At 34.5% G+C, this 27,741-nt stretch overlaps 1 protein-coding gene across 1 annotated transcript in view; it reads right to left on the bottom strand.

The window, feature by feature from the left end:
* The window catches only part of TDRD12 (tudor domain containing 12), a 63,320-nt gene that overhangs the window by 10,310 nt on the left and 25,269 nt on the right, over nucleotides 1-27,741 (bottom strand). The window contains exons 9-23 of the mRNA XM_044661446.1: nucleotides 24,163-24,239; nucleotides 22,095-22,172; nucleotides 20,946-21,006; nucleotides 20,536-20,640; nucleotides 13,696-13,881; nucleotides 12,066-12,222; nucleotides 11,462-11,589; nucleotides 11,049-11,240; nucleotides 10,655-10,783; nucleotides 8,333-8,450; nucleotides 6,681-6,820; nucleotides 6,315-6,535; nucleotides 5,011-5,110; nucleotides 1,851-2,038; nucleotides 78-288 (exon numbers count right to left, since the gene is read on the bottom strand). Of these exons, the coding sequence (XP_044517381.1) occupies nucleotides 78-288; nucleotides 1,851-2,038; nucleotides 5,011-5,110; nucleotides 6,315-6,535; nucleotides 6,681-6,820; nucleotides 8,333-8,450; nucleotides 10,655-10,783; nucleotides 11,049-11,240; nucleotides 11,462-11,589; nucleotides 12,066-12,222; nucleotides 13,696-13,881; nucleotides 20,536-20,640; nucleotides 20,946-21,006; nucleotides 22,095-22,172; nucleotides 24,163-24,239 (2,091 nt within the window). The remainder of the gene's footprint in view (nucleotides 1-77; nucleotides 289-1,850; nucleotides 2,039-5,010; nucleotides 5,111-6,314; nucleotides 6,536-6,680; nucleotides 6,821-8,332; nucleotides 8,451-10,654; nucleotides 10,784-11,048; nucleotides 11,241-11,461; nucleotides 11,590-12,065; nucleotides 12,223-13,695; nucleotides 13,882-20,535; nucleotides 20,641-20,945; nucleotides 21,007-22,094; nucleotides 22,173-24,162; nucleotides 24,240-27,741) is intronic.

Below are 27,741 nucleotides of genomic sequence, written 5' to 3'. Positions count from 1 at the left end.
GTTTACTATCCCAGATTACTAAGTAACTCTATTTAGAGAACCTTAAAAATATAAAAACATGAAAACATGGAACTTACCTTTGGGTTCCATTCAATTTCATTATCGATGGGTTTTACTCTACAAACAATAAATTCTACAGCTTGAGGAGGTAGATTCTGGAATCTCTGGGGTAGATAAAGCAGCTGATGATTTTTAGTATCACTAGTTCTGCCTTCATCTATAAATTTTATGTGGACATTAAAAAAGATACAATTTTCCTCTTTTGGGCTCATATCCAGAACTTGAACCCTAGAGAATAAAGAATAGCTAAATATATTTTACTCTAAAATTCAACAACTTTTGTCCCAACTTAAATATTGAGAAGAAAAAGACTCTTTGAATTTCACAAATTTAATCAATTTTTCAATTATGTTCCAAAAAGAACTATGTACTATCTAATTATACTTTATATATTAATATTTAAGGCAAACACAATAAATTCTGAAAAGTCATTATTAATATGAAAAGTACTAAATCTTAAGCTTTCAATGTGCTTCATTATTTCTAAACTGTTTTTTCTAAATACACACTAGAATCCAAGTTATATATATATCTATCATATAATTAAGCTCTTTTAGTAATACTCATTATAGAAAATAGTATGAATGGCCCAAATCTCTAAAGAGTTTCTCTTAAAAGTAGCTTTGCCTCTGAGGGATTTATGGTAAAGACGCTGCCCACATTTAGATTCAGAGGAAGAACTGCAGGAGAGGAAACACATAAGAAAAACAAATGCTTGAACGCATGGGCTGAGGAGGACAGGACTGGGGATGTAGACTTGAAACTACCACACCAATGCAACTATCAATAATTTGGAAATAGGTCTTGAACAAGGACACATGTTAAAACCAGTGGAAATGTGCATCGGCTATGGGTGGGGGGAGAGCGGGGGGTGAAGGGGAAAGTAGGAGCTTGAATCATGTAACCATGTTAAAAATGAATATTAATAAATGATTAAAAATTTTAAAAAAAGTAGCTTTGAACCTTCTATATTTCACATATTCTTAAAAAAAAACTATCTTCCATCTTAGAATCAATACTAACTATCTATTCTAGAGAAAGAGTGGTATGGGATAGGCAATTGGGGTTAAGTGACTTGCCTAGGGTCACACAGCTAGGCCATATCTTTGGTCAAAATTGAACTCAGGGCCTCTCATCTCCAGCCCTGGCTCTCTATCTACCAAGCCACCTGGTTCTATTTCATATATTCTTGAATTCTTTGAATGAAAAAATAAAACAGAAATGTTTTCTCACAGTTATAAAAGAGCATGGAGTTCTCTTTGTAAGGTTAATCCGCTCTCATAGAAATCCTTGTAAAGTTTCTTTTTTTTCCCTCAACACTTACCAATACCGCTATTGACAACTCATGCTTTTAGAACAGGAATTGAATATTATCTTTGCCTCTGGAAAGGGCATGATAATCTACTACACTATGGCTCCACCTACCATTCCTTTAACTCCTTTGACCAAAATTCCTTTTGTGAAGCACTATTCCCTTATGTGCTATCTCTTCCTATTAGAATGTAAGCACCACAAGGACAGGCAACATCTCTCTGAGTTTTGCATCTGTATTCTCAGAACCTTTTACAGAGTACACCTAATAAATTCTTTTTCATTCAACATGCAGTCATCCAGTATAGTAATTATCTATTCTCACACTATATTTGTTGTCCCAGTGCCTAGGACATGATAATGCAATTAATTTGTTCCATGAATTCAATAGCAGTATAGTTGTGATGATATAGTTATCTAGCAGTTTAAACTTCAGCTTAAATTTATCACGTTTTTAAATTCCTTTGTTAGTACCTTACCTGTGAAAAATTGCTTTTTCATATAGTCCATACAATGCAAACTTCTCAACTTTTTCAACAGACATTTTATTATTGGATTCCTTAAAATATTCCTTCATTTCCACATTAAGGGCTGCATATAGATCCTCATGTTTATCGATTATGCGTCCAAAATAGTTTGTGGCATTCATGATATAGAAAGGTATTATCTGTAAGCATAATATATACTTTAAAAAACTTGAGATTTCCTTGGTGTGACCACTCTACAACCCCTCTATGCCTTAAACAGATGAGTTGTTCCTCATGAAATCACAGATGCCCCTTTCCATATAAAAATCACCTGGTGGCAAACCTGGTGATCAGCATTAGCTAGGCTAGTCTTTGAATGACATGTAGACAGAGAGTCCATTATTAGATATGTAATCCTTCCAGCTTGTTAGACCTGCTGGAGCTTCTGCAATAGTTTTTCAAAAGCCCAGCATCATCTGCATACTGCATTGAGGTATCTGAATAGGGTTTTAATAGAGGAAAAAAATGTACTAAATGTTGACTGGAAAACTGGATAATTTTAAGCAAATGATGTATATATATGTGTGTAAAAACTTACACCTTTTATAGACCGCTCAATTGTAGAGACAGTACGACTGATGCATTTAAGTTTAATTAAGTGACTTAAAGAAAGATCCTCTGTACTATATTCAAATACAATAAAAAGGGTTCTTAAATTTCATTGGGAGATTTTTGCCAATTTCATTTACAGAAGACAACATCCTTTTTTAAAAAGTCAGCAATGTAACTTATGGTCTTGGATGCCTATTCACAGCAATAAACATTAAAGGTCTCAATATGAGAAGACAAATTTGACCTCCCAGGATTCAATGAGACTGAGTGGGTTAGGATCCTTTCATATGGCTATGCATTAATACACTTTAAGCAGAGAGAACAGAATAAAAGAAACAGTGGAATATAGTACTCATATGGAGAAATACAACTAGAGTAGAAGGAAAGATGGAAGAGCAACAAAACGAGAAAATGAAAGAACACTGTCATTTGAATAGACCACAGACCATCTAGGCCAGTGGTTCCCAAACTTTTTTGGCCTACCGCCCCCTTTCCAGAAAAAATATTACTTAGCGCCCTGTCACATATTATCACCGCCCCCTTACAGCTATTCACTGCCCCTAAAATGCACCTGTGGCCATCACCGCCCCCATGGATCGCTGCAGCACCCCCCAGGGGGCAGTGGCACCCACTTTGGGAATCACTGATCTAGACAAAAAGAGGAGAGAGCCAAATGCTTACGATCAGGGACTATCTTTTTGTTGTTATTTTTGAATCCTCAGCACCCAATGATGCCTTGCTCAAAATGTAGGTGCATACTATGTGGCAGACACTATGTTTCTTGACAAATGAATGATTACTGAGGAACAGATCATTATAAGGATAGAGATGGGAAGCTTTGATTAATTATCTGGACAATCTATAGCTTGCCATATTGATAACTTCATCAAAAACATGGAAGAAATAACACCAGGAATCTTTATTCTACAACTGAATCTTTTTACAATGGAAAAGTGAATGCTTAGTAAAAATGAAGGAAATAGGACAGAGAATGGGAATTCCCAATAGTAGCAGATGGCCTCGTGATCCTATTCATCTCTGATTCTGACATTCCTCCTTTGATTTTATGATTCCGAATCTCTCTTTTCCATCACCTTTAATCTAAAGATCCGTCTAAAATATATATATATATATTATAGATAATAGGCACATCTGAAAAATTTTTTATTTACATTACATAAAACTTTAATGTTTAAATTCTTTTAAAAACTTCATTGTAAGTTGAAGCACTAATAACGCCAACAAAATAAAACCACACATTAAACTATAACCTCTAAACTTTTTCATTTGGAGTGGTTAAAAGCTTATTTGCCTTTCTTTCTTTACCAGATTTTGCTGCATTTTTTTTTATCCTTGTAGCCAGTGGACATGCTCTGTTTCAGCCTCTGCTCTACATCCCTTTCTCTAGTTTTTCCCATTTCTCTTTGGTCTTTCTCCTGGTAAAGTATCATTTTGCTGCACTGGTATACTGTGGTTTGTTTGGCTATTCCCCTAACCTCTGGACATATGGATTGTTTCTACATTTCTATTTAACTAAATTTATGTGTATATATGGCCCCTATGAATATTATTATTCTCCCTCCCAAAAAATAAGGGAAGATAGGAAGAAGCAGAAGTGATCACTGCATCTTTGAATATGAGACATGGAAGAAAGTTGGGCAAAGTCTTACACACATTCTAAAGTTTTGGGATGCTGAGAGGTTTATAAGAAAAAATGAATTCTGCCTAGGTCAGTCCTAATAAATTCATATTTTACTTCTGGTTTTCTCTGTTTTAAAAAATTACCTCTAACCTGAAAATGATGGGAAAAAGTAAACAGTGGATTAATACCCAAAGCAAAGGCTAAGAGGGCACTGGGCTGAATCTAGTGAGTCACCTACATCCTGCTGCCCAGAAGAGTTGGCAGAACCCAAGATAGCAATTACTAAGACCAAAGAATGTGGGAGAAGAGCCCAGGAACTGAATACACCCAAATGTACCAGTTTTTAAAAGGGGAAGAAACAGAATCTACAACTCCAGACCAGTGAATCTGAATTCAATTTGTGGCAAAGTTCTGGAATTTATTATTAAAAGAGTAATCAAGGACATGTTACTAGAAAAAGTTCCTCACCAGGAGCTCTTTCTCCTATACTGATGTAATCTTGAGACTGGTCAAACAAATGGTAAATGAACAATTAGAAAAGGATGCATTGATCATCAAAATACCCTCAAGTACAGGTCAGCAGTCAACAAGCATTAAATAACTATTTGCTATGTGCTAGTCCTAGAGATACAAGGAAAAAGGAAAAAACTGCTCTCAAGGAAGACTCAGAGCCTAATGAAGCATGTAGGATGTATATAAAATAGGCAAATATAAGATACAAAGCAGATAAAAGTTAGACCTTAGGAGGGGAAGGCAAGAAGAGAGGAGGGAGCAGAAGTTATTGAAATCTGAGAAGACAAGGCTGGTGCCCTGCTAAGCTAGATTAAGAATCAATTAGGAAAAAGAGGAATATATGAGGAATTGAAGTCAGGTAAAAAGAGATTTTTTTTAAATCACTGGTAAAGTTCTTAAGCTTACCTTAATATATCCAGCTGTTGGTAGAGTTTGGTCAGTTAATTTCCTTGGCATGTCTATTTCTGGGTTAATATGATGTCGATCTGGGCATATTCTTTTATCTCTAAAAAATCAAGATTACATTCTTCAAATAAAGAATAAAATTAATCAGTTAAATGGACATACATGCAAATGCCATTTAGAACAATTAATTTGGATAATTACAAGTGAGGAAAGTATTTGTTTTAAAATCACATAAAATAGGTTAACTATGTTAGATGCCTTCAAAGAACTTAGAAATCTAGAAAGATTGTTACCTATTATGACAATTTGTGAGAATGTGAGAATTTATGAGAAAAAGGATAAAACTGCTTTATTCTATTTGTGAATATTCTAATATTTAAAATCTTATGCTGACAAAAATATACAGTCACAAGGGGGCAGCTGGGTAGCTCAGTGGATTGAGAGCCAGGCCTAGAGACGGGAGGTCCTAGGTTCAAATCTGGCCTCAGACACTTCCCAGCTGTGTGACCCTGGGCAAGTCACTTGACCCCCATTGCCTACCCTTACCACTCTTCTGCCTTGGAGCCAATACACAGTATTGACTCTGAGACTGAAGGTAAGGGTTTAAAAAAAAACAATACAGTCACAAAAGAATCAATGTAACTACAAATAACACACTAGATATCATATGTTATGTTATCAGTCGCATGGAACTAATCCTAGTTTTTCAAATGCTATACTGATTATCCACATACCTCACGACCACCCTATACTTCTTTTCTTTTTCTCTGCCACAGGCCAAAAACAAGCTAACTCTTCTTTTTATTATGGCTACCTAAAAAATATCTGTAGTTTTTTGGCTTTTTTTTATTTGGCCTTTTCTCTCACAACCTTTATGAATACTTCTGAAATCAATCTGCCATCTATTTTCCTTAGATTCAAAGCTCTACCTTAAGCCATGTCCGAGAATTTTATTTATATTTTTAAAAACCCAACAGAATGAATTAATGCTTTTTTAAGCAGAAGCAGAGCGAAAGGGGAGGGATCCCAGAAGAACAGATAATTTTCTGGTCACAATGATGAAAAAAAATGCTGTTAATAGTGTCATTTATCTGTCCCAGATATATAATTTCTGACATGTAGAGAAAAAAATGTTTTGTGGGTTACTATGTGTCACAAAATTACCTCAATTAAAAATTATCCTTTCTGTAACTTTATAATTTCACTTTTTAAATTACCAGTCTCACTTTTGAATGTAATCATTTGATATACAGAGATTAACCAACTTGGAAAATTAGTCATTATTAAATTGTGACTCATCTTACTTGCAAAAACCAGAAACCTTAAAATAATGACAAAGAGGTCTTCTGAGCTTCTTATCTTCCTTAGCTTCCAAAACACCTGCAGTGAAGTCACATAGCTCTGGTGGAATTTTAGCATCTGTTCGTTCCAAGTAACGCAATACACCAACTGCACAACATGCACTTCTTTCTGTCAGTAGCAAAATAGATTTTGCCTTTTTATTTCCTTGTTCAGAGGAAGTACCCTTAAAATTGAGGAAAACAAGAAGGAGAAGGAAAAGTTTAATTCAAATCAGCCTCAATTGTGGTGCCCTACAGCTTTTAAGTATATAATCATTTTTTTAAAGGTAAATAATAATATTCAAAGACCACATTAAAAGTGATTCAGACCTGTTCAATTAAACTTTGGAAATTATCAGACATGCAATATAGACGTCCTCCAAAAATTTTTGGAGAACCAGGAAAACTAAAATGAATCACACAAGTTGCATCAGTTATAGCCAAAGGAGGTATGCAGTCATCAGTTAAAACTGAAAAGAAAAAAAATGCAAAGAGTTAAACAATATAATAGAAACATTAGATTTTCAAAATGGCTCACATTTTACCATTCTTCAAGAAAATTCCTTTCATCATATTTTTACACCAAGAATTCTTTTAGCCAAATTTCCCTACTCCTTTCCTACTAATTGGGCAATCTCCTTTACTCTCAAAATGTCTCTTCTACTTATTGTAAATCCAGACTCATCAAATTTTGACACTTCTTTAGATTTTGTACTTTCAGTCATAATATTCACCAGTAACTTTACCCTTGAATGCATGTAAACTCTTGTACTTGGCACAAAGAAGGCAATTTAAAAATATCACTGATTCATTCAGTATTATATTTTTCTTATCTCTAAAACTAAACCTTTAAAATAATGGCTAACTCCACGATTCTGCCTCTAAGAAGGTTCTTAACCTTTTTTTGTGTCCTAGACTTCTTAAAAGTCTGGTGAAACTTCTAGACCCCTTCTCATAATATTATTTTTATTTAAATATATAAAATAAAATATAATCAATTAACTAGTATTAAAAATCTACTATGTACCAGGCACTGTGCCCTGGGGATACAAGGAGGCAAAACTAGTCTCTGCTCCCAAGGAGCCTATAATCTAGCAGTGGAAGATGTGAGACTGGAGACCTAGAGATAATAACTGAAACCACTAGAACTAAGATTACCAAGTAAAATTGTAACAGAGGGAGAAAAGAGTCCAGAACAGAACATGGTTCATAGTTGAGATCTGGATGAAAATCCAGTAAAGAAGTCAGAAATGGAGAAAATCAGACAGGTAGGATAAGACATCAAGCAATGTAATGAAGACCCATAGAGAAGAGGATGAAAAACATTGTCAAAGGCTTACAAGAGAGGTCAAGGACATTAGATTTGGCAATTAAGAGATTGTTAGTAACCTTGGAGAGGATATTGGAAACCAGACTACTAAGAGACAAGAAGAAAATAATTGTGGAGGCAACCTATTATAGACAGCATTGTCAAGTTTAGCCACTAAAAGAGTAAGAGCTTTAATGATGACAGGTAGCAGGAATGGATAGATCAAGTGAGATTTTGTTGAGGATGGAGGAGATATGAATATGTTTGTGAGTAGGGAAACAACTCTCCAAAGGAAATCAATTATGTTAAAATTGAGATGTGACTTTCTCCCCCATTTAAAGTCATGTATCCCCTGCAATCTATCCACATACCTCTCTGAAAGGATATTCAAGGACCCCAAATTAAAAAATCTTGGTCTATAGAGCATAATTTTTGGATCACAATATTTGAAGGCTTTTCAAAGTTCTAATTTGTTTCAGGACAGGACCATTTGCTGATCATATTCAGGTTGTAGCTCCAAGTTAAAAATTTTGCAAAAATAACACTTCATTTTAGAAATTTATTATATAAAAAGCTTCACATGTTTTGAATATGTGATAAAATTGCTTCATAAAAGCATCAAGATGTGGTCCTTCCTATCCTACCACTCTTAACAAATAAAAACAGCACTTACCCAATACAATATGAGACCCAAGACTTAACTTTTTTTTCCATTGCTCTAATACATTTTTAAAATTAGCAGCAATTTCTGTGTGCATTTTCAAGCAAAATATTGAACTGCTTTCCACTACCTGAAGAAATAAAAAAATTCTTAAGGTATAATTTCAATAAGTATAAATTCAAAAATATTCAATAAAGTTCAAACTAAGAATAATTGCTGAGGTAGTCTATTTTTAAGCCAACCTCATTTATCTAGAATTTTGGAGAATGATTTAACCAAATAAGTTTTTCAGGGACACTAGCCTATAATGCCTTTATACTATGAAAAATCTTTTTCTGGGGATGAAAATCTTTCCAATTTCCTACTTTTGAAGCACAGGAAAACAAATACAATTAAATTTTTCCTTATGACTCAGTCTTAATTATGGTCAATTAGACCATTATAATCAATTTAATACTTATCTTTCAGGAATAGCAAAAGTTTGCCCTCACATGAAACGACTTTAGGCTGTTGTACTTTTTTATAGCCCTTTTCTTTGGTTTGTATAAATCTTTTGATGTCAAAGACTCTCTAAATGTGTTATATTACTGGTTAATATACTTCCCTAGACTGGGAGAGACAATTAAGTTTTTGGTTTATATAACCATAAGGTTAAGTGCAGCTCAGTAGACAGAGCACACAAGGCCTGGTGACAGAAAGACTTCTCTCTGTGACCTGGAGAAGTCACTTAACCCTGTTGGCCTCAGTTCTTCATCTATAAAATGAGCTGGAGAAGGAAACGAATAACCATTGTGATATTTTTGCCAAGAAAACCCCAAATGGGGTCATGAAGAGTTAGACACTACTGAAAAATGACTAAACAAGAAGACAAAAAAAGGATCTTATCTTCAAAGACTGAGAAAATAAAATTGTTGTATTCAGCAAATGGCTTCCAGGGGATCAGTTTGTTCAATTTATTCTTTTAAAAAAAATTCTTGGGGGCAGCTGGGTGGCTCAGTGAATTGAGAGACAGGCCTAGAGACGGGAAGCCCTGGGGTGAAATTTGGCCTCAGATATTTCCTAACTGTGTGATGCTGGGCAAGTCACTTCACCTCCATCTTCCAACTCTTACCTTCCATTTGAGTCAATACTGTGTATTGGCTCCAAGGCAGAAGAGCGGTACGGGTTAGGCAATGGGGTTAAGTGACTTGCCCTGGGTCACATAGCTGGGAAGTGTCCAGGGCCAAATTTGAACCAAGGGCTTCCCATCTCTAGGCCTGCTTCTCAATCCATTGAGCCACTTAGGTGCCCTCTCAATTTGTTTTTGTATCTTCCAATTATGTTCCATAGAATTACAATGAAATCTAAAAGTAAATGGGGGCTAAGGTAATGACCTGCTGAAATGCCTCTTATATGGTTGTGACATGATTCAGTAGTTACATGTTTCAGAGTTAAGTTTACATGAAGTGAACACATTAGAGCTCCAGGACACGTTACCTCTTATACTGATGTAAAGTGAAATGTTTGTATCTGAACCTCATGTGTTAATAGTTCAAGGCCAAAGAACTAAGGAAGTACCTGTGACTTATGGATCACATTAAAAGTCTGAACTACCTTACCACTCTTCTAAGTCCAGACTATGCTGAAAATTGAGGAATCTTGTAGGGTTAAAAACCTTTACCCTAGAAGACAAAGACTAAGGGGATTACTGGGGGGAAAAGGAGGATCCTGACTTTGTACTATGAGTATATATAAAGAAGGAAAGAAGAGAATGACTCAGAGATGGGAAATAGAGGAATTTTCCAGGTCACTTGGAATGAAAGAATCACTGTAAGGTAATTGATCTTAGTAGATTAGTAAGAAACTAATTAACTAATCTGTAGTTTGTATTTTAATACTTCCATATTTTGTGGTAAAGTAATTTTGTACTTTATATACTTGACTGTACATTGCACTATTCCAAATTACCATTGTACTATACTTCTTTGGGAGAGGGCTATTAAAGGAGAAAAAAAGGAAGAAAGCTGTGACACAAAGCCAAAATCTTTGGAGATGAAATATTCTATTTCTTCCAGTGGTGGCATAGATAAGACTTTTCTGAAAAACTAGATTCTCAATTCTGGAACCAAAATATAATGAACATAAATTATATTTATTCTAACCATGTTCTGCTATAACTCAGTATGTAAGAATCAGTGGTGTTTTTTTTTTTTAATTCTTTGCCTTATAATCCTTGCAGCCAATGTTTACCTAGCCTGAGTTCTCAAGACCAAAGCCACTTCTAGATGGAGGCATAGGCTTCTGAGAAACTCTTTTGAGAACATAATGCATCTGTTTTTCACTAGAAATTCTTACCTTACAAACTATTTCTGCTTCAGCCACAGAACCTGTGAATATCAAGGTCTTCTGAGCATGACTTGGACTGAATTCAAGCATTCTAAGTAATGTTGAGGTTTTTTCACAGTCTAGACAAAGTTGCACTACCTAGTAATAGAAAAAAGGATAACTGGAATGAAAAAACTTCTTTATTCTTAATTTTTATTGACAGTATTTTGATGAAATCAAATAGACAAAACCGTCTAGTTTAAATACTAATATGGTGATTCTATAGCCTCGAACTCTTAAAAATATACCTTGAAATTTTTTTTAATTTAATTAACATTTTCTAAATTATTGTTACAAATATACTAACATTAAAATACATAGCTTGAATTTCTGCAATAAGAAAAAAATCACACTTGTGATTTACCTGCTGGACATTTCCATAAAGAGCAGCTTCTTCCATGGCTGTTATAACAATGTAAGGATCATTCATAAATTCTTTCGTTAAAAGTTCTATATGTTTGCTCCAATGAGCTCCAACAGCTACAATCTGATGAGGTGCAGATTCCCTTTCTTCAATTATAATAGTTTTCTTGAAATAGTCTAAAATAGTAAGCATCTATAAAAACAATTATTTGATTTAATAAAATATGGCTTGTATGGATACCACCTAACAACATGGATAAACATGCACAAAACCTAACTCAGAATATGATTATCTGATACTTGCAGAAATGAATCCCTGGGATGAAACAAGTCTTCTATTAAGGCCTAGGATCTCTATATATTATGGCCCTGCCAAACCATTCACAATGGCATTTAAATATACAATATACTCACTTGCTCACCAGCTTCAAAGAACAACACTTCAACTTCATCAAAAATAAGATGACAGAGTCTGAGAAATAACAAGCTATGATACTTCAGAAGTCTCAAGAGGCTATGGGGTGTTGTTATAATCACTTCACCTATATTTTAGAAGAAAAAATGATTTATGCATCTTTTTCCTATTTTTTTCAAACATTTCCATAACTGAGATATTATAGAATTGCTGCAGATTGTAGGAATAATTTTAAGTGATTTTTTGAAAAAAGCTAATCAGCCTAATTGAGAAAAAACTGCTAAAATATTTAGTGTCAACTTCAAATTGGATTCAGAGTATCATAGATTAAAGTTAAAACCAAAATACAAAGGCTTGAACTTTTTATATTTGGAAACCTGTTTATATTCATATTAATGAAGTGGATAATTCTTTCAGTAAATCTTTGTGCTCATCACATTTGCTATATTTCATACAGTCTAAAAGGCTCCATTAAAAGGTTCAGGAATTAAACCAAGAAAAATACAAAAGTGCATTGTGCAGAATATTTTCCTACATAAAACTATACTTAATACAGAATTATTTTCTTTTCTGTGAACCAAAATCTCCATTAAATATACTTACATCCCCTCTGAAACTTCATATTTTGAGCTTCTTCTTTGTTAAGTCCAATTATTAATAACATAGGATGAAGAGGCCTTGAACATCTACCATATTCTTCTAGTAGTTCAAATATGTGCTGAGCTTTTTTCCATCCAGGGCATACAATTACTGCTAATGGCTGAAAAAACAAAAAAGAAATATTTCATTTAATTCTGGATCAAACTTTAAAAGGATATACCTATAGATTCAGAAAAAAAATCACTTCCAAGGAATGGGAATTAGACATAGTAAAGTAAAATAAATCTAGCATCTGAATATTCTATCATAAGTTAGATACAAATGAAAATAAAGCTTAAAGGGATCTGCAAGATCCCATAGTACAACTCACTTGTTTTACATTCAAAAGAAATGGAGGCCTATATCCCTATAAAGGGGTATATCCTGACCTGCTTCAGGCTACAGAGATTCTATCAGATATGTAATCAAGCCAGGCCTGACCATTAGTCCTTCCACCCCTCCCCCCACTATATCCATGACTTTTCAACATAGTTTTTTGAACCAACGCATAAACTTCTAAGATAACTATTTAGAAAGTGATTAATGACAAAGAACCAAATAGTTCTGCTGAAAGGAGCCTTCCTACTGTACTTTCTCAAACCTCTGATAAAAAGCCAGAAATAAGCTTCTTCCAATCCCCTTCCCCATAGTCGAACTCCATTGTTAAAGCCCCCAAAGGCTAAAATAACTTCTCCACATTTTCATTAGGGAAAGACTAAGAAAGACTTAACCTCAGGAGAATCACAAGAGGCCTTAGAGGCAGAGATATCATGGAAAAAGTAATTTAAACTTTAAGAAACATTACTTCAAATCTTTCCAATTAATTTTCTGCATATTAGATAGACAAGCTTTAACAATTCTTTACAAAATATAATTTGCTACCAAATATTAGTAAATCACTTGTCCTTCACAATGTCAATTATAACTTGCTTACTACTGCCTGTCAAGCCTTTCCACTCCTTAATGGCAACTTTAAAGGTACAGCACCCACTACTGAAGCCAAATGCAGTACTTTGGAGAATTGTGCCTTAAAAATCCCTGACCTATAACCATCATAGTGAAATAAACCTCTGAATTTCTCTGAGCTCACTACTGGCCCTCTGTCTGAACCTTTACAGATTTAGCACCCAAAGTTTGGGCTCTAATGGCATAGCCTTTGGAACCAAAGGTGGCACCCTCCATTCCAGGATGAGAAAATGAATCAGTACCTCAGTGACATTTTTAGGAAGCATCCCAATTAACCTTCTGGGATGACCTCCAAAACTTCAATTCTTCCACCCAATCTCTTTATCACCTCTGCCCACAGACTTTTTCATATTGCATACTCTTTATTTTTCCCAGTGGCTTTCAATTCCATGACACCTCAAGCAACCAAGAGCCAAAAATTCTGCAGGCAAAACAGATGCCCAGTGAAGACGACAACTAGCAGTGAAGAAAATAAAAAGCTGGAATTATGTCACAAGTGAAAGATATAGTTCTGGATGGGTTTGGAGCAAGGTTTTTTTAGTCTTAACTTTGGACTTTAACAACTCTGAACCTGAATTTTAAAATAAACATTTAATTTTTTAATTGTAAAACAAAGTTTCCAACTCACTCCATTTCTACTTGGTAATGACTTATAGCAGCCCCCGGTATGCAAAAATGTAAGCATTGGTGGAATATATAAGAGAGGATCATTTCCATGATGAGATACAACCACCACATCACATCCACGAGCTATTGGAGGCCAGCAATAAGACTCAGTGTGATTAGGTCCCAGAAACTTATTTTTTCGAAGTATCTAGAAAAGAAGAATAAAAGCCAATTAATGAAAACAAAAAGATATAGTGTAGCATAGTACTGATAAAATACTTTATACTCCCTCTTTAAATATTCTAATATCATAAAATTAAGCTAAAGATATGAATTTAGAACCAGAGACTTCATTAGGATGTACAAATTTTTCAAATTTAACAGACAGACTGAGGGGGCAGCTAGGTGGTTCAGTGGATTGAGAGCCAGTCCCAGGGATGGGAAGAACAGTTCTTATCTGGCTTCAGACATTTCTTAACTACGTGACTCTGAGCAAGTCACTTAAACCTTCATTGCTTAGCCCATGACACTCGTTTGCCTTAGAACCAATACAGAGTATTGATTCTAAGACAGAAGAAAAGGGTTTAAAAACAAAACACATACACACACACAAAGAGAGACTGAAAGGGAAAATTTGGCCAAAAACGGTATTCTTTTTTTTTGGGGGGGGAATCTTATATAAAATGGTTAATTTGGTCATCTTAATACATGCTCCAGAATGCTTAAGCATAAAAGAAACATTTTAAGGATGGCAGTGAAGTTTATTTTTTGTCCCGACTCTGTTCCTACTTGTGCGATCATTAACAAATTATTCAACCTTATGAGTCTGGATTTTCTCACTGGTAAAACAGAGTAATTGGATTAAATGATCTTGAGGGTTCTCTTAAATTCCTTTTTTAAAAAAAGCAACTTATGAAAAACATTCTGCCCATTTCAAAAGCTCTATTTTTGTCTGAAAACAATCATTTTTAAACACACTACTACTTTACCTATATGAATCACATATTTACAAATTTATATATTTTGCTTTTATATATTTTATGTTTAATTTGTTAATTACCCAATTACATATTTTCAAATTATATACTTGTAAAAAATAAATTTCAATTTATCAATATGAATTAAGAGCTACTTTGAGAATTGTATTTTGGAGTATAATATCTAATCTTTATCATTCTTCACGTTATCCTTCATAATGAAATTGGACTGCCATCACAGCTTAAAAAATTCTACTTCAGTTTTAATATAATGTATCTTAGAAATAAGAGCAAGAACAGTTTATTTGAACCCTCAAAATTAGAATTCCTTAGAATGTTTGAAAGTCATGTTCTACACCACAAATCTCATAAACTATCCTAGGAAGTCACAATTCTAGAAAAAAATCAAGCGACATGCAAATGAGAAAAAAACACAACACCTTTTATATGAACATATATAATTTTCTAACTCAGAAACAAATTCGTTGTTATAAAAGTAGCTATTCATGCCAGAAATATCACCAACAATCACTATAGAATTCTGGAAGAAGGTATGACAACCTAAACTAAGTGACTATATTCTGAAAGATGAGCCAATCCTTCTAACTTTATCTCAGATCATAAAAATAAACATATTGTAACCAAGAGAAATTCTGAATTAGAAACAAAACTGATTTTACTGGATTGCACAACCCAAGCTCTTTTATTATTAGGATACCTGAAATTTGCCAAAGCCAAAAAGACAGGCTTAGACAGAATGGAAAAACTATTATACATACTATGCCTCTGATTATGTTTTGACTATGAAACTCCCAAATACTTCAATGACACCAACAGTCTTAGCAGAGGAGGGATCTTACATTGTAAGAATAGTAACCTGTACTTTGTCTTTTACCATAAAAAAAAACACAGACCTTTTCAAAATGAAAATGGGATTATAATGAAATGAATTGAAATATAATGAAATTAAGAAGTGAGAATAAAAAAGGTATCTTGGTGATCTTCAAAGAGGTCAAGCTATCTGACCCAGACTAATAACAACCTAGGACAGTGATGGGCAAACTATTCCCCACGGACCAGATCCAGGCCATAATTTGCCCAACTAAGCAAATGCTTAAAATGTTTAAGGCAGTGATTTGCCCATCACTGACCTATGATATGGAAAGAACTTAAGTTTGTGATCAACTGTTAGCCACCAATGTGGAGGATGTTCATATCACCCTAGAGACAGTGAGCAGTCTAGTGATGAATGAATATATGATTGAAACATGACAGCACCCTCAGATGACAGACTATTCCAGCCTAGAAATAATAATAAATAATCCCTATTTCTATAGCACTTTAAAATTATAAAGTATTTTTCTTATGATAAGGCTAGCGGTTGATAGATATTAACCCCATTTTATACAGGGAAATGAGTGTTCAAAGTTAATCAATTTACCCATGGGCACACACAGTGACAGAGGTGAGATTCATTGCCATCTTTTCCTCTTTTTCCAATGATTATCCATTGGTAGGTAAGGCCAGGACTTTGTTAAATGAAGTTTTGTTCTCTGAGGATATTAGAAGTAACTTGTTCACCTTAATGTTCAACGATCACTATATATTCTAACTATAATATTTCTTCAAAGTTGAAGATGCAGACTCATTCTGAATCTTTTATTATTTAAGAGCAATATTAAGGACACTAATGCACTGCTGGGAGCAGTTGTGAACTGATTCAACCATTCTGGGGAGCAATTTGGATCAATGCCCAAAGAGCTATAAAACAATACAAAACCTTCGACGACCCAGCAATACCATTACTAGGTCTATATCCCAAAAAGATTAAAAAAAAAAAAAAGGAAAAGGACTTATATGTACAAAAAAATTTATAGCAGTTTCTTTTGTGGTGGCAAAGAATGGGAAAGTGAGGGGGGGGGTTTCCATCAATTGAGGAATTGCTGAGTAAGTTGTGGCATATGATTGTAATGAAATAGCCAATACTAGATTGTTGGTTTTTTTTAAACCCTTGTACTTCGATGTATTGTCTCATAGGTGGAAGATTGGTAAGGGTGGGCAATGGGGGTCAAGTGACTTGCCCAGGGTCACACAGCTGGGAAGTGGCTGAGGCCAGCTTTGAACCTAGGACCTCCTGTCTCTAGGCCTGGCTCTCACTCCACTGAGCTACCCAGCTGCCCCCTAGATTGTTTTGATAATTATTGCTTCATAATACAAGTATGAGATCTGGTACTGCGAGGCCACCATTCTTCACTTTAAAAAATTCCCTTGACCTTCTTTATCTCTTGTTCTTCCAAATGAATTTTGTTATTTTTTTTCTAGGTCTATAACAGTTTTTTTGGTAGTTTGATTGGTATGGCACTGATTAAGTTAATTTAGGCAAAAATCATCATTTTTATTATATTAGCTTGGCCTACATATGAGCAATTAATGCTTTTCCAATTGTTTACATCTGACTTTATTTGTGTGAAAAGTGTTTTGCAATTGTGTTCATATAATTCCTAAATTTGTCTTGGCAAAGTATTTTATATTGTCTAGTGCAGTGGTTCCCAAACTTTTTTGGCCTACCGTCCCCTTTCCAGAAAAAATATTACTTAGCCCCCTGGAAATTAATTTTTTTAAACTTTAATAGCAATTAATAGGAAAGATAAGTGCACCTGTGGCCATCACTGCTCCCCTGGATCACTCTCCACTTTGGGAATCACTGGTCTAGTGTTAAATCTTTTTTTTTAAAGCCTTACCTTCCATCTTGGAATCAATACTGTGTATTGGTTCCAAGGCAGAAGAGCAGTAATAGCTAGGCAATGGGGGTTAAGTGACTTGCCCAAGGTCACATGGTTAGGAAGTATCTGAGGCCAAATTTGAATCTAGGACCTCCTGTCTCTCGCCTGGCCCTCAATCCACTAAGCCAACCAGCTACTCCCGTTCTAGTGTTATTTTTTTTAACCCTTAACTTCTGTGTATTGGCTCATAGGTGGAAGAGTGGTAAGGGTGCGCAATGGGGGTCAAGTGACTTGCCCAGGGTCACAGAGCTGGGAAGTGTCTGAGACCGGATTTGAACCTAGGACCTCCTGTCTCTAGACCTGACTCTCAATCCACTGAGCTACCCAGTTGCCCCTTCTAGTGTTATTTTAAATGGAATTTCTCCTTCTATCTCTTGCTGTTGGCAATATGTAGAAATGCTGATGATTTATGTAGGTTTATTTTGTATTCTGCATCTTTGCTAAAATTATTATTTCAACTACTTTAGTTGATTCTCTAGGATTCTTTAAGTATACCATCATATATCATCCAAAAAGAGCAATAGTTTAGTTTCCTCATTGCCTATTTTAATTCCTTCAATTTCCTTTTCTTATCGCTAAAGCTAACATTTCTAGTACAGTTTTAAAAAACAGTGCTGATAATAGGGAACCCTGCGCTTCATATATGATCTTACTGGGAAGGTTTCTAACTTATACCCACTGCAGATGATATTTGCTGATGGTTTTAGATATTTCTCATCATATTAAGGAATGGTTCATTTATTCCTATGTTTTCTAGTGTTTTTAATTGGAATGGGTGTTGTATTTTGTAGAAGGCTTTTTCTGCATCTACTGAGATAATCATGTTAGTTTGGTTACTGATAAGGTCAGTTATGCTGATAGTTTTCCTAATATTAAACCAGCTTTGCATTCCTGGCATAAGTCCCACATGGCCATAGTGGATGATCCTTGTGATATATTGTTCTGGTCTCTTTGCTAGTATTTTATTTAAGCTTTTTGCATTGATATTCATTAAGGAAATTGGTCTGTAATTTTCTTTCTCTGTTGTTGTTCTTCTGGGCTTAGGTATCAGTACCATCTGTGTCATAAAAGGAATTTCATAGGACTCTTCCTTTGCCTATTTTGCCAAATAGTTTGTATAGTATTGGGATTAACTGTTCTTTAAATGTTTGATAGAATTCATTTTTGAGTTCATCTGGACCTAGTGATTTTTTCTTGGGAGTTCTTTGATGGCTTGTTCAATTTTTTTCTCTTAAAAATTGTTTTATTTTAATAAATTTCCACATAAGTTTTCTCAAGTTATACAATCCATATTACCTCCCTACCCTCTCCTCCTCCCTCCCCACCCTGGAGCTGGCAAGCAATTCAATCTGGTTATACATGTTGTTAATGCAAAACATTATTTCTATATTATCCATTTTTATACGTGAATAATCTTATAAAACCAAAACCCCAAAACATGTACTCAAATAAACAAGTAATAAATAATATATTTTCAACTGCATTTACACTCCAATAGTTTTTTCTCTGGAGGTAGACAGTATTCTTTTTCAGAAGTCTCTCAGAATTGTCTTGGATCATTATATTGCTGTTAGTAGCAAAATCTATCACATTTGATCATTCTTCAATATTGCTGTTACTCTGTACAGTTTTTTTCCTGGTTCTGCTTATTTCACTCTGCATCAGTTCATGTAGATCTTTCCAGTTCTTTTTGAAATCATCCTGTTCATCATTCCTTATAGTACAATAGTACACCATCAGCATCATATACCACGAATTATTCAGCCATTCCTCAAATGAGGACATCCCTTTAGCTTTCAATTCTCTGCCATCACAAGAAGAGGAGTTATAAATATTTTTGTATAAACAGGCCCTTTCCCATTTTTTAAAATCTCTGTGGGATACAGACCTAGAAGTGGTATTACTGGTTCAAAAGGTATACATTCTTTTGTAGCCCTTTGGCATAGCAATTTCTTTTTCTGAGATGAGATTATTTAAGTATTCTATTTCCTTTTTTTGTTAATCTAGGTAATTTATATTTTTGTATTGTGCTATAAGAAATGATGAGCAGAGTTCAGAAAAACCTGGAAAATACTTATACAAAGTGATACAAAATGAAATATGCATTAAAAAATTTTAAAAATTTAAAAAAAAACAACAAATGTTAAAAATTTTTTTGCATATAATTGGAGGAAAATAAAATATATTTCTTGCTCTTTCGTTAAAAAAAGCATACCTGGAGACTTAAATGTAATAAATAATTTTTACAAAAGAGTAATACTAAAAATAACTCTTATTAATATGGTATTTATCAAATTTTTTCACTCACAACTACTCTAGTGAAGTAGACAGTATCACATATCCTTATTTTATAGTGCAAATATTTTCCTCATTAAATAAATGAGGAGACTCAAAGAGGTCAAGTGATTTGTCCATGGTCACACAACTAATGCTGAAGATGGAAGTCATTCAACTATACTTTTCCTAGCATATCTCTTTGTCTTTCATAAGGTTTTCCATACTCAAACCATTTCTGGGTTATATTTCTTCCTCTTGCCTCTGTGTTAAAAGAGGTTCACCATGCAGGTGAGCTTTTAGCTAGTTAGACACTTTTATCTGAATAATGAAATAACTTAAGTTCTTAATCTTAATTTGCTTTGGAGCATATCAGTCCCATACTATCTACCCCTCTGCTTCAAATAGCTTTTTTCTTGCTTTCCTGTCTTTATGGGGCAAGAAAGAAAAGCAGAGAAAGTTCAATCAAACTAGGAAACTTTCTTGAGGTCAAGGAGAAAAATCTGTGTCAATTCCAGTCTCAAAGTCTTCCCAGGATAGTCAACACACTTAGTTCTAGTCTACTCAAACAAACAGTAAAAGATCCCAAGAGCTGAGAATGGTAGCTTTTGATCTGGCTTCTAACGAATTCATTATGTACACTCAAAAAAAAATAGCAACTCTTGCTCATACATATATAATTTAAGGTTTAAAAAGCACTTCCCTCTTAGCAACTCTGAAGCATTGATGGAATTAAAAATTAATCATGTGAAAGTCATATAATGTCATCTAAAGAACTAAATACCATCACAATATAACACTGCCGTGTGTTTTAAAAATATTTTTTACCTTTTTCAAATCTATTGAAAGTGGTGCAGTTTCAAACGAACAGGGTTCAATTTTGTTTCTCAGAACAACAGAAGGCTGTAGGATGCCAGATTTTGATTTCTGCAACTGATGAAGGAGAACAAAATTGATAATTAGCTGTGTTTAAAGATGATCACAAATGAAGATGCACAAAAAAGACAGAATTCACCACCACATAGAGGAGAAATCACTTTAATCAAATTAAATTAATATTACTGCTCCTTAAAGGAGAAAGGAGTAGCGGAGCTTTCATGTTGAATGCTCATATCCACCCTTCTTTTTTAAAAACATAATGCTTTCTCCCATATTCTCAAATCTAAAAGCAAAGAGGTGATGGTAATATAAACATAAGCAAAAAAATATTTTCACTAAATTTTGTGTCCTTGGAGTACCTGCTGTATGTCATGGATACCATCAGTTTTCAAAGGATCAGGATTTAAAAACTGCAGCAACCTATAAAATATTAAATTAAAATGACAATTTAAGATTATTCTTGTGTTTTTAATTCAATTATTTTAACACCAACTAAATGGCATTCAAAAAGGATCTGTGTATCATAAAGCTACAAATCATAGAATCTTTGGAAGTAGAAGGGTCCTTAGAGATTATGTAATCTATTCCTTTCTTTTATTAATGTGAAAAATGAGGAACAGGAAGGTCAGTTACTAAACTGTCAACCAAACAACTCATTTTTGTGGGGACCTTGAACCTATGTCACCTACGGAAAGAAGCAAAGAGAAACTTAAGGAGCACAGACACATCATGACAAAGGTATATTCGTCGACAAAGGTATATTCATCCCTCCCCCCAACCTGGATCCTCACTCAAAAAAAATGCATCATTAAATTACAATTAACCTGCAATAAATTGTTTTTTTTTAATATCTGGCTAATTGATAAAAATGTAAAACTTTCTTTTTCATAAGAAAAAAAGCTTAGTTATTTTCAAAACGTAAATTGTATTTAAGTCATTTTCAAATAAATATTTTGAAGGGATGTAGAATTATCTATAGCTCCAAATTATGAGGAATTAACTTCACCATAAGAGAGCCTTTAGAATATGTAAGCAGTAGAATTTATCTCAGTGATCAATTCTCTTTCACTCCAGACAACCTGGGGAAAAAAGTGAAAACTCAAAAACCACAGAAATCAATAGCAAAGATAACCATGTTATACTGCTGCTGAAAAAAATCCAAAAGAACCAATAAATGAGCTACACTTAACAGTTTTGCAACTACACATTTTAACACACTCATCCATTATACTAAGAAACAACTCATAACTATTTTACTCAAAGAACTTTAGCAATAAGAAACAGAATTAAAACAGTAGGAGAAAAATGGCTTAACTATGGGGAAAAAACAGAAACCAAAATTATTATATGTTCTGTATATAGTACGTACTATTTCTCCCAATAGAAATATAGAGTTGATTCTCAGTGTTAAACCTTGTGCAAAATTCAAGTTTTTATGCCATTATTAAGCTTTAAATCTGTCTAATCTAAACTTTAAAACTGTCTAATCACTAGAGAAAATTCCTTACTTTACACAGCCATTTTTTTCATCATATTTCTTCTTTAATGTCAATTTGAATTGTTTTTCATTTAACTTCTGACATGAACTAGAAATTTAAAAAGAAAGTTCATATGAGAACATTTTATAAATATACATGTCAAAAACACTGAAAATAGCTTTAAAAAAAGTAAATCACCACTTCACTTATCTGATAAAACTGATAATCCAGCTAAATCAGACAGTGACTGCTCCTTTAAAGTGCTTTCTTACACTCATGCCATCCAAAATTTCTACAAAAAAAAAATGTTCCTCCATCTTTCCAGGCCTTATTCAAATGACACTTCTGTTACATAGGCTTTGCTGGCTACATCTGACCCTGTGGGATCTCTTCTAGTTTTAATGTGCTTCTCTCATAAATGATGTGCTATAGTGATTTGTGCATGTGTCTTTCGTAAACAATCCCTTCCACTTCTAGTTCAATCCCTTATCATTCTATCACCATTTGAACTCACTATCATTTGTTAATAGCTCTAACATAGTAAGACACTGAACCTTAGAGGTACTACGGGCAGCACTAAATTATTAGCAATACTAAGCATTGGTTCTAAGGCAGAACAGCTGCAAGGGATAGGTAACTGGGGTTAAATGACTTGTCAAGGGTCACATAACTAGGAAATGTCTAAGGCCAGATTTGAACTCAGTTCCTCTTGTCTCTAGGCTTGGGGCTGCATCCACCTGTTGCTCCAGATATGGATATTTTACTTCTATTAATAGTTTAATATTATGCCAATTTTTAAAAGCATATGTCAAGAAATATTGGCTCATAATAAGTCTGAGATCAACTGAAAATCTGACTTCTATTACATTATCTTTGTCAAAACAGATAGATCAATAATGAATAAGCATTTTTTTCTATGTGACATCCTCTACTTTGTTCCCATGGGCACTATGTCTACATCTCTTTTATAATGTTTAACTTGTTTTACAGTTATTTGTGTCTCTTCTTCACTCCCTCCAACCCACTCTCAGAAGAGGATGGTGGAGGTAGGAACCGTGTTGTTCACTTTTATATCGCCCCTCAATACCTATCAGTACAAACCTTTGCTGAGTTACATCATTAAGTTCTAGTTTAAGAATTTATGTATCCTTTGTATTTATATTTCATTTTCCTGGTTTTAGCACATAGTTCCAGACTTTCAAATTTTAAAATCTTGACTCTATTTTTTATCATATTATCCTTTCCTGCTTTGAGTGTTATCTGTAAATTTATCAAGGACCCCGATTATGTGTTTGTTGAAGGCACTTATAAAAATAATGTTAAGGACAGGGTCAAGCCTAGAGCCATCTAGCATCCCTTAAATAAAGACTGAAGGGTCTATGTACATATAGATCCATTAATTAATACTCTTAGTTATTCAATTAATTGCTAAACTGCTTAATAGCACTTATCTAGATTACTCAAGAGACTGTCGTTTGTTTCACAGCAATCAATATAAACTAATGCTTTATATGTACTAAGCATTATATACATATCAGCTATTATTTTATCTATGGTATTCCATGAATGTTCCAACTTATTAAGCTCATAAGAAAGTGAGAAATTTGAATGAAATGATAGTAAATTCTCTGGTTTCTAAATGCTCAAAAAATACCTATTTACTAATCTGTTTGAGAATTTTACTGAGCATCAACACTAAGCTTATTTATTGGTCTATAGTTACTAGAATATATCCTTTACACTTTTTGGAAGCAGAAAGTTTCTTGTATAGTCTAGTACCTCTTATGAAATTTTTTGGTTGTTCAGTTCTTTCTGTTGTGTCCAACTCTTTGCATCCCCATTTCTTGGCAAAGTTACTTGGAGTGGTTGCCATTTCCTTCTCCAGCTCATTTTACAGAAGAAGAACTGAGGCAAACATGGTTAAGTGGCTTTGCCCAGAGTCACACAGCTAGTGTCTGAGGTGAGATTTGAACTCATGAAGATGAGTCTTCCTGATTCCAAGCCCAGTGCTCTATCCATTGCATCACCTACCCACTAATAAAATCAAGATAGCTAAAATTAGTTCTATAAAGAAACTTTCCTGAATTGTCAATCATACCTTTCTGTTTGTACATCTGGCTCAGCATAAATAGTTATGCCTCCTTTTCTAGGACAATATGCTGAAGTCGCAACAGTCTGCATAAAAACAAAAACATTTTTATTTTTCCAAGTGTATATACTATTAAGAAATATCTGAATATTTCACACTGTGAAACTACCTTCTTTTCTTTAAAAATCACTCAAAACAATTTCACATTCTAAACAGAGGTTATTTATGATAAACAATAAGGCATTTATTAAGCACTATGGGCCATGCACTGTGCCAAGTGACAGGGATCCAGATATGATCAGGATGTTAAGAGCAATGTATTATCATATTATACAAGGATGAGTTAAAGTAAATTAAGAGGTTTAACTTTGAGAATAGTAGATTAAGAACAAATGAGGGCAGCTTGGTCTTTAGAAGAAAGAACCCAAGAATAATTATTAGAAGTTGCAAATAACAACTTTTGTTCAATACAAGGAAAAACTTCTTAACAATTAGAGTATACAAGTGTGCTCTCTTAAGTATTAAGACTCAGGGGCAGCAAGGTGGCTTAGTGGATAAGAGCCACACTTAGAAATGGGAGATGCTGGGTTCAAAAAGGTCTTAAAAAAAAAGTAGTGTTGGACTCCCTTCACCAGAGGTCTTCAGGAAGAAGAAAGATGTCAATTTGTGAACCGTATTATAGATAAAATACTTAGGCTGAATTTGAGATCTTCTAAAGGCTTCCCGAGGCTCTCCCATGACCTTAACAAGGGCAATAACTCTAAAAATGGAGATTAGGGGATACATGAATGATACATGGAAATGACAGAACTTGGCAACTGCCTAGATACATAGGGTGATAGAATATAAAGTTGAGGATGACTCCCAAGCCTGGATGACTGGGAAAGTGTCCTCAACAGAACTAGGAATAGATTTGGAAGAAAAATAATGAATTCTATTTTCAATATATTTACTTTAAGTTATCTATGATATGTTTAGTTGAAAATACCCAACGGACAAGTAGTAGTATGGGCAGCTTGTGGGAGAGATCAATGTTGGAATTAAAGCCTGGGAAGTCATCAACATGACAGTTAAACTAATGGGAGCTGATGAGGTTACCAAAGGAGAGTAGAACAAGAAGGGCATTCAGGACAAAGTCAATCGCTGAAGATATGATGAGAATGATGAGCCAAAAAGGGTGATTGAGAAAGGTAAGACAGGACAGAGGTAAAACCAAGAGAGAAATGACATGAAAACCCACTGAGAAGGGGATCAATATTGTCAGATGCTACTAAGAAGTCAAGATAGATTTAATTTGAGAAAAGGGCATCAAACAAGTGTAAGAGGTAGAAATTATGGTTGGACTGGATATTTAAGAGTTCTGATCACCAGGAATCAATTTCCACAATTCTAATTAAAGACCCAAGTCAGGATGACTTTTATGGTAGTTTATTTACAAATAGGAAGAGTGAATGTAGGAAAAATGAAATACATACTCCGGCCTGGTCTGAAGGCCCAAACCAGGCAGGGTTCAGAGGCCCCAGCAAAGGTGGGGCACAGAGGTTAATTAAACAAGGCTTCTAGCCACAAGGCCTCCTCTAAGACAAAAGGCCTCTTTGGAGAGGCTAGTGCCTCCAGAAACACCAAGGAAAGGGAGTCAGCCTTAACTTACCCACATGACAATTCAAAAGGAAGCAGTCTGAGGTCTCAACCCAAGCTCCTCCAAGGCCAAGTTCAAAGGGCAAAAACTTCCCTTCATAGGAAGTTACCATCATATTTAAAAGATAGTTCTTTGTGTCACTTCCTGCATCCATTCTCCAGTTCCATGTGGACAAAGGGCAGCCTCAACCTTGTTTTGGACTGCCCACAGGGCAGTCACTTGCTTTTGATTTGTCACTTACTAACACATGTGGGTCATAGACCTTCCCCCTCACCACTTAATTCTCAGTTGGGTGGGGTAACATATTCCTGGTGGCTAAAGTCTAAAGAATGAATAGGGGTGAGCTAATTCCATTTTCACACAAACAAAAGAGTTCACAAATTTGGTATAGACACATGACACAGTGGTGAACCTAATGTCTACTGAAGCACTCTTTTCTAAAAGCACAATTGGCCGATGGATTCTAGACATGATTTAAAGATGATTTCATTGTACAAATGTTAGAAGCAGCAATGAAGAAAACAATTAGAACTTCTCAAATTAGAAAGGGCTGGTTGCTCAAGTACAAGTGTGTGAAATCTTGGGAAGGAATAATCATTCCACCTTAGATTCAATCAATCAGCCACTATTCTTCAAGAGCCTACTACATGCCAAGCACTGTGGTAGATGCTAGAGATATAAGTTCAAAGAAAAGAGTTTCTATTCGCAATGAGCTTACATTCTAATAGAGAAGATGAGTACATGTAAAAATATACACATTTAAATTGAAAGTGAATAAATACAAAATTATACAATTAGCTCAAGACAAGGTAATTTGGAAGAAGGGCACTAGCAGTTGGGGGGATTAGCAGAGACTTTTCAAAGATGGAGCCTAAAAAGAGAGACTGCAGAGTTTGTAAAAGGAGGAGATTCCAACATGCAGTCTGGTCAATGAAAAGGCACTGCAATAGGAAATGGAATGTCCTGTCTGAGGAATAGAAAATTTGATTGGACTATGGAGTAAATGAGAGAGGAATAATGTCCAATGAGGTTGGAAAGGGATTTGGGGCCAGATTGTGATGGTCTTATAAATTTTAACACAGTATTTTATATTTGATCCTAGGGGTACTAGAAAACTGCTGAAGTTGGTTGAATCCCAAGGTTACAGCTGTGCTTGAGGAAATTTACTCTGGCAGTAGTATATAGGATGGGCTAGAGTGGTAAGAATGCAAATTCCAACTATACCAAATTGCAAAACAAAAATTTTTAATTACTAAAAGGTTAATTTAGGGGTTATTATTACTACAATTCAGGCATTGCTGGGAATCTTACTTCCAGAATGTGGGTTCACTGGAGCATTTTAACATTACATGTAGAGCTGTGTGCCATGGCATTAAGAGTTGGCACATAATAACATTTAAAAGCCCAATAACACTTTTTGTAATCGCAAAAAACTAGAAACCAATGGGTGTCCATCAATTGTGGGGTGGCTGAACTATGGTATATGAACAGGGAATATTATTTCACTTCAAGAAATGATGACTTCAGAGAAATTTAGAACAACCTGTATATACAAATGTAGAATTAAATAAATAGCACCAAGCAATTCATACAATGGCCACAATCACATCAAGGGAAACAAACAGAAGAACACAAACTTCACTCCAGAGGAATAGTGAAACACTGCTTATTTTTTCAATATATAGGTAGTGAACTATAGGTATAGAAAAGTCATGCTATCAAGCAGGGCCGATTAGTTTCTTTTCTCTAAATACAGAGTATCTTAACTGTAGTTTTAAGCAAAGCTGTAATATAGCACTAATATGTCTTTATGTTCCTATACCATAGTTCAGGTATTCCATGATTGATAGGCACTCATTTAAGTTTCTAATTTTTTGCTACTATAAAGTGTTACTTTGTTTTGCTATTAAAACTGAAGACTGCAATAAGACTTTTAAGACACTCTCTAT

The sequence above is a fragment of the Gracilinanus agilis genome, chromosome 2 (assembly GCF_016433145.1).
Source record: "Gracilinanus agilis isolate LMUSP501 chromosome 2, AgileGrace, whole genome shotgun sequence".
NCBI lineage: Eukaryota > Metazoa > Chordata > Mammalia > Didelphimorphia > Didelphidae > Gracilinanus > Gracilinanus agilis.
The sequence above is the reverse complement of the archived record's forward strand: the minus strand, read 5'-3'. Positions and strand labels throughout refer to the sequence as shown.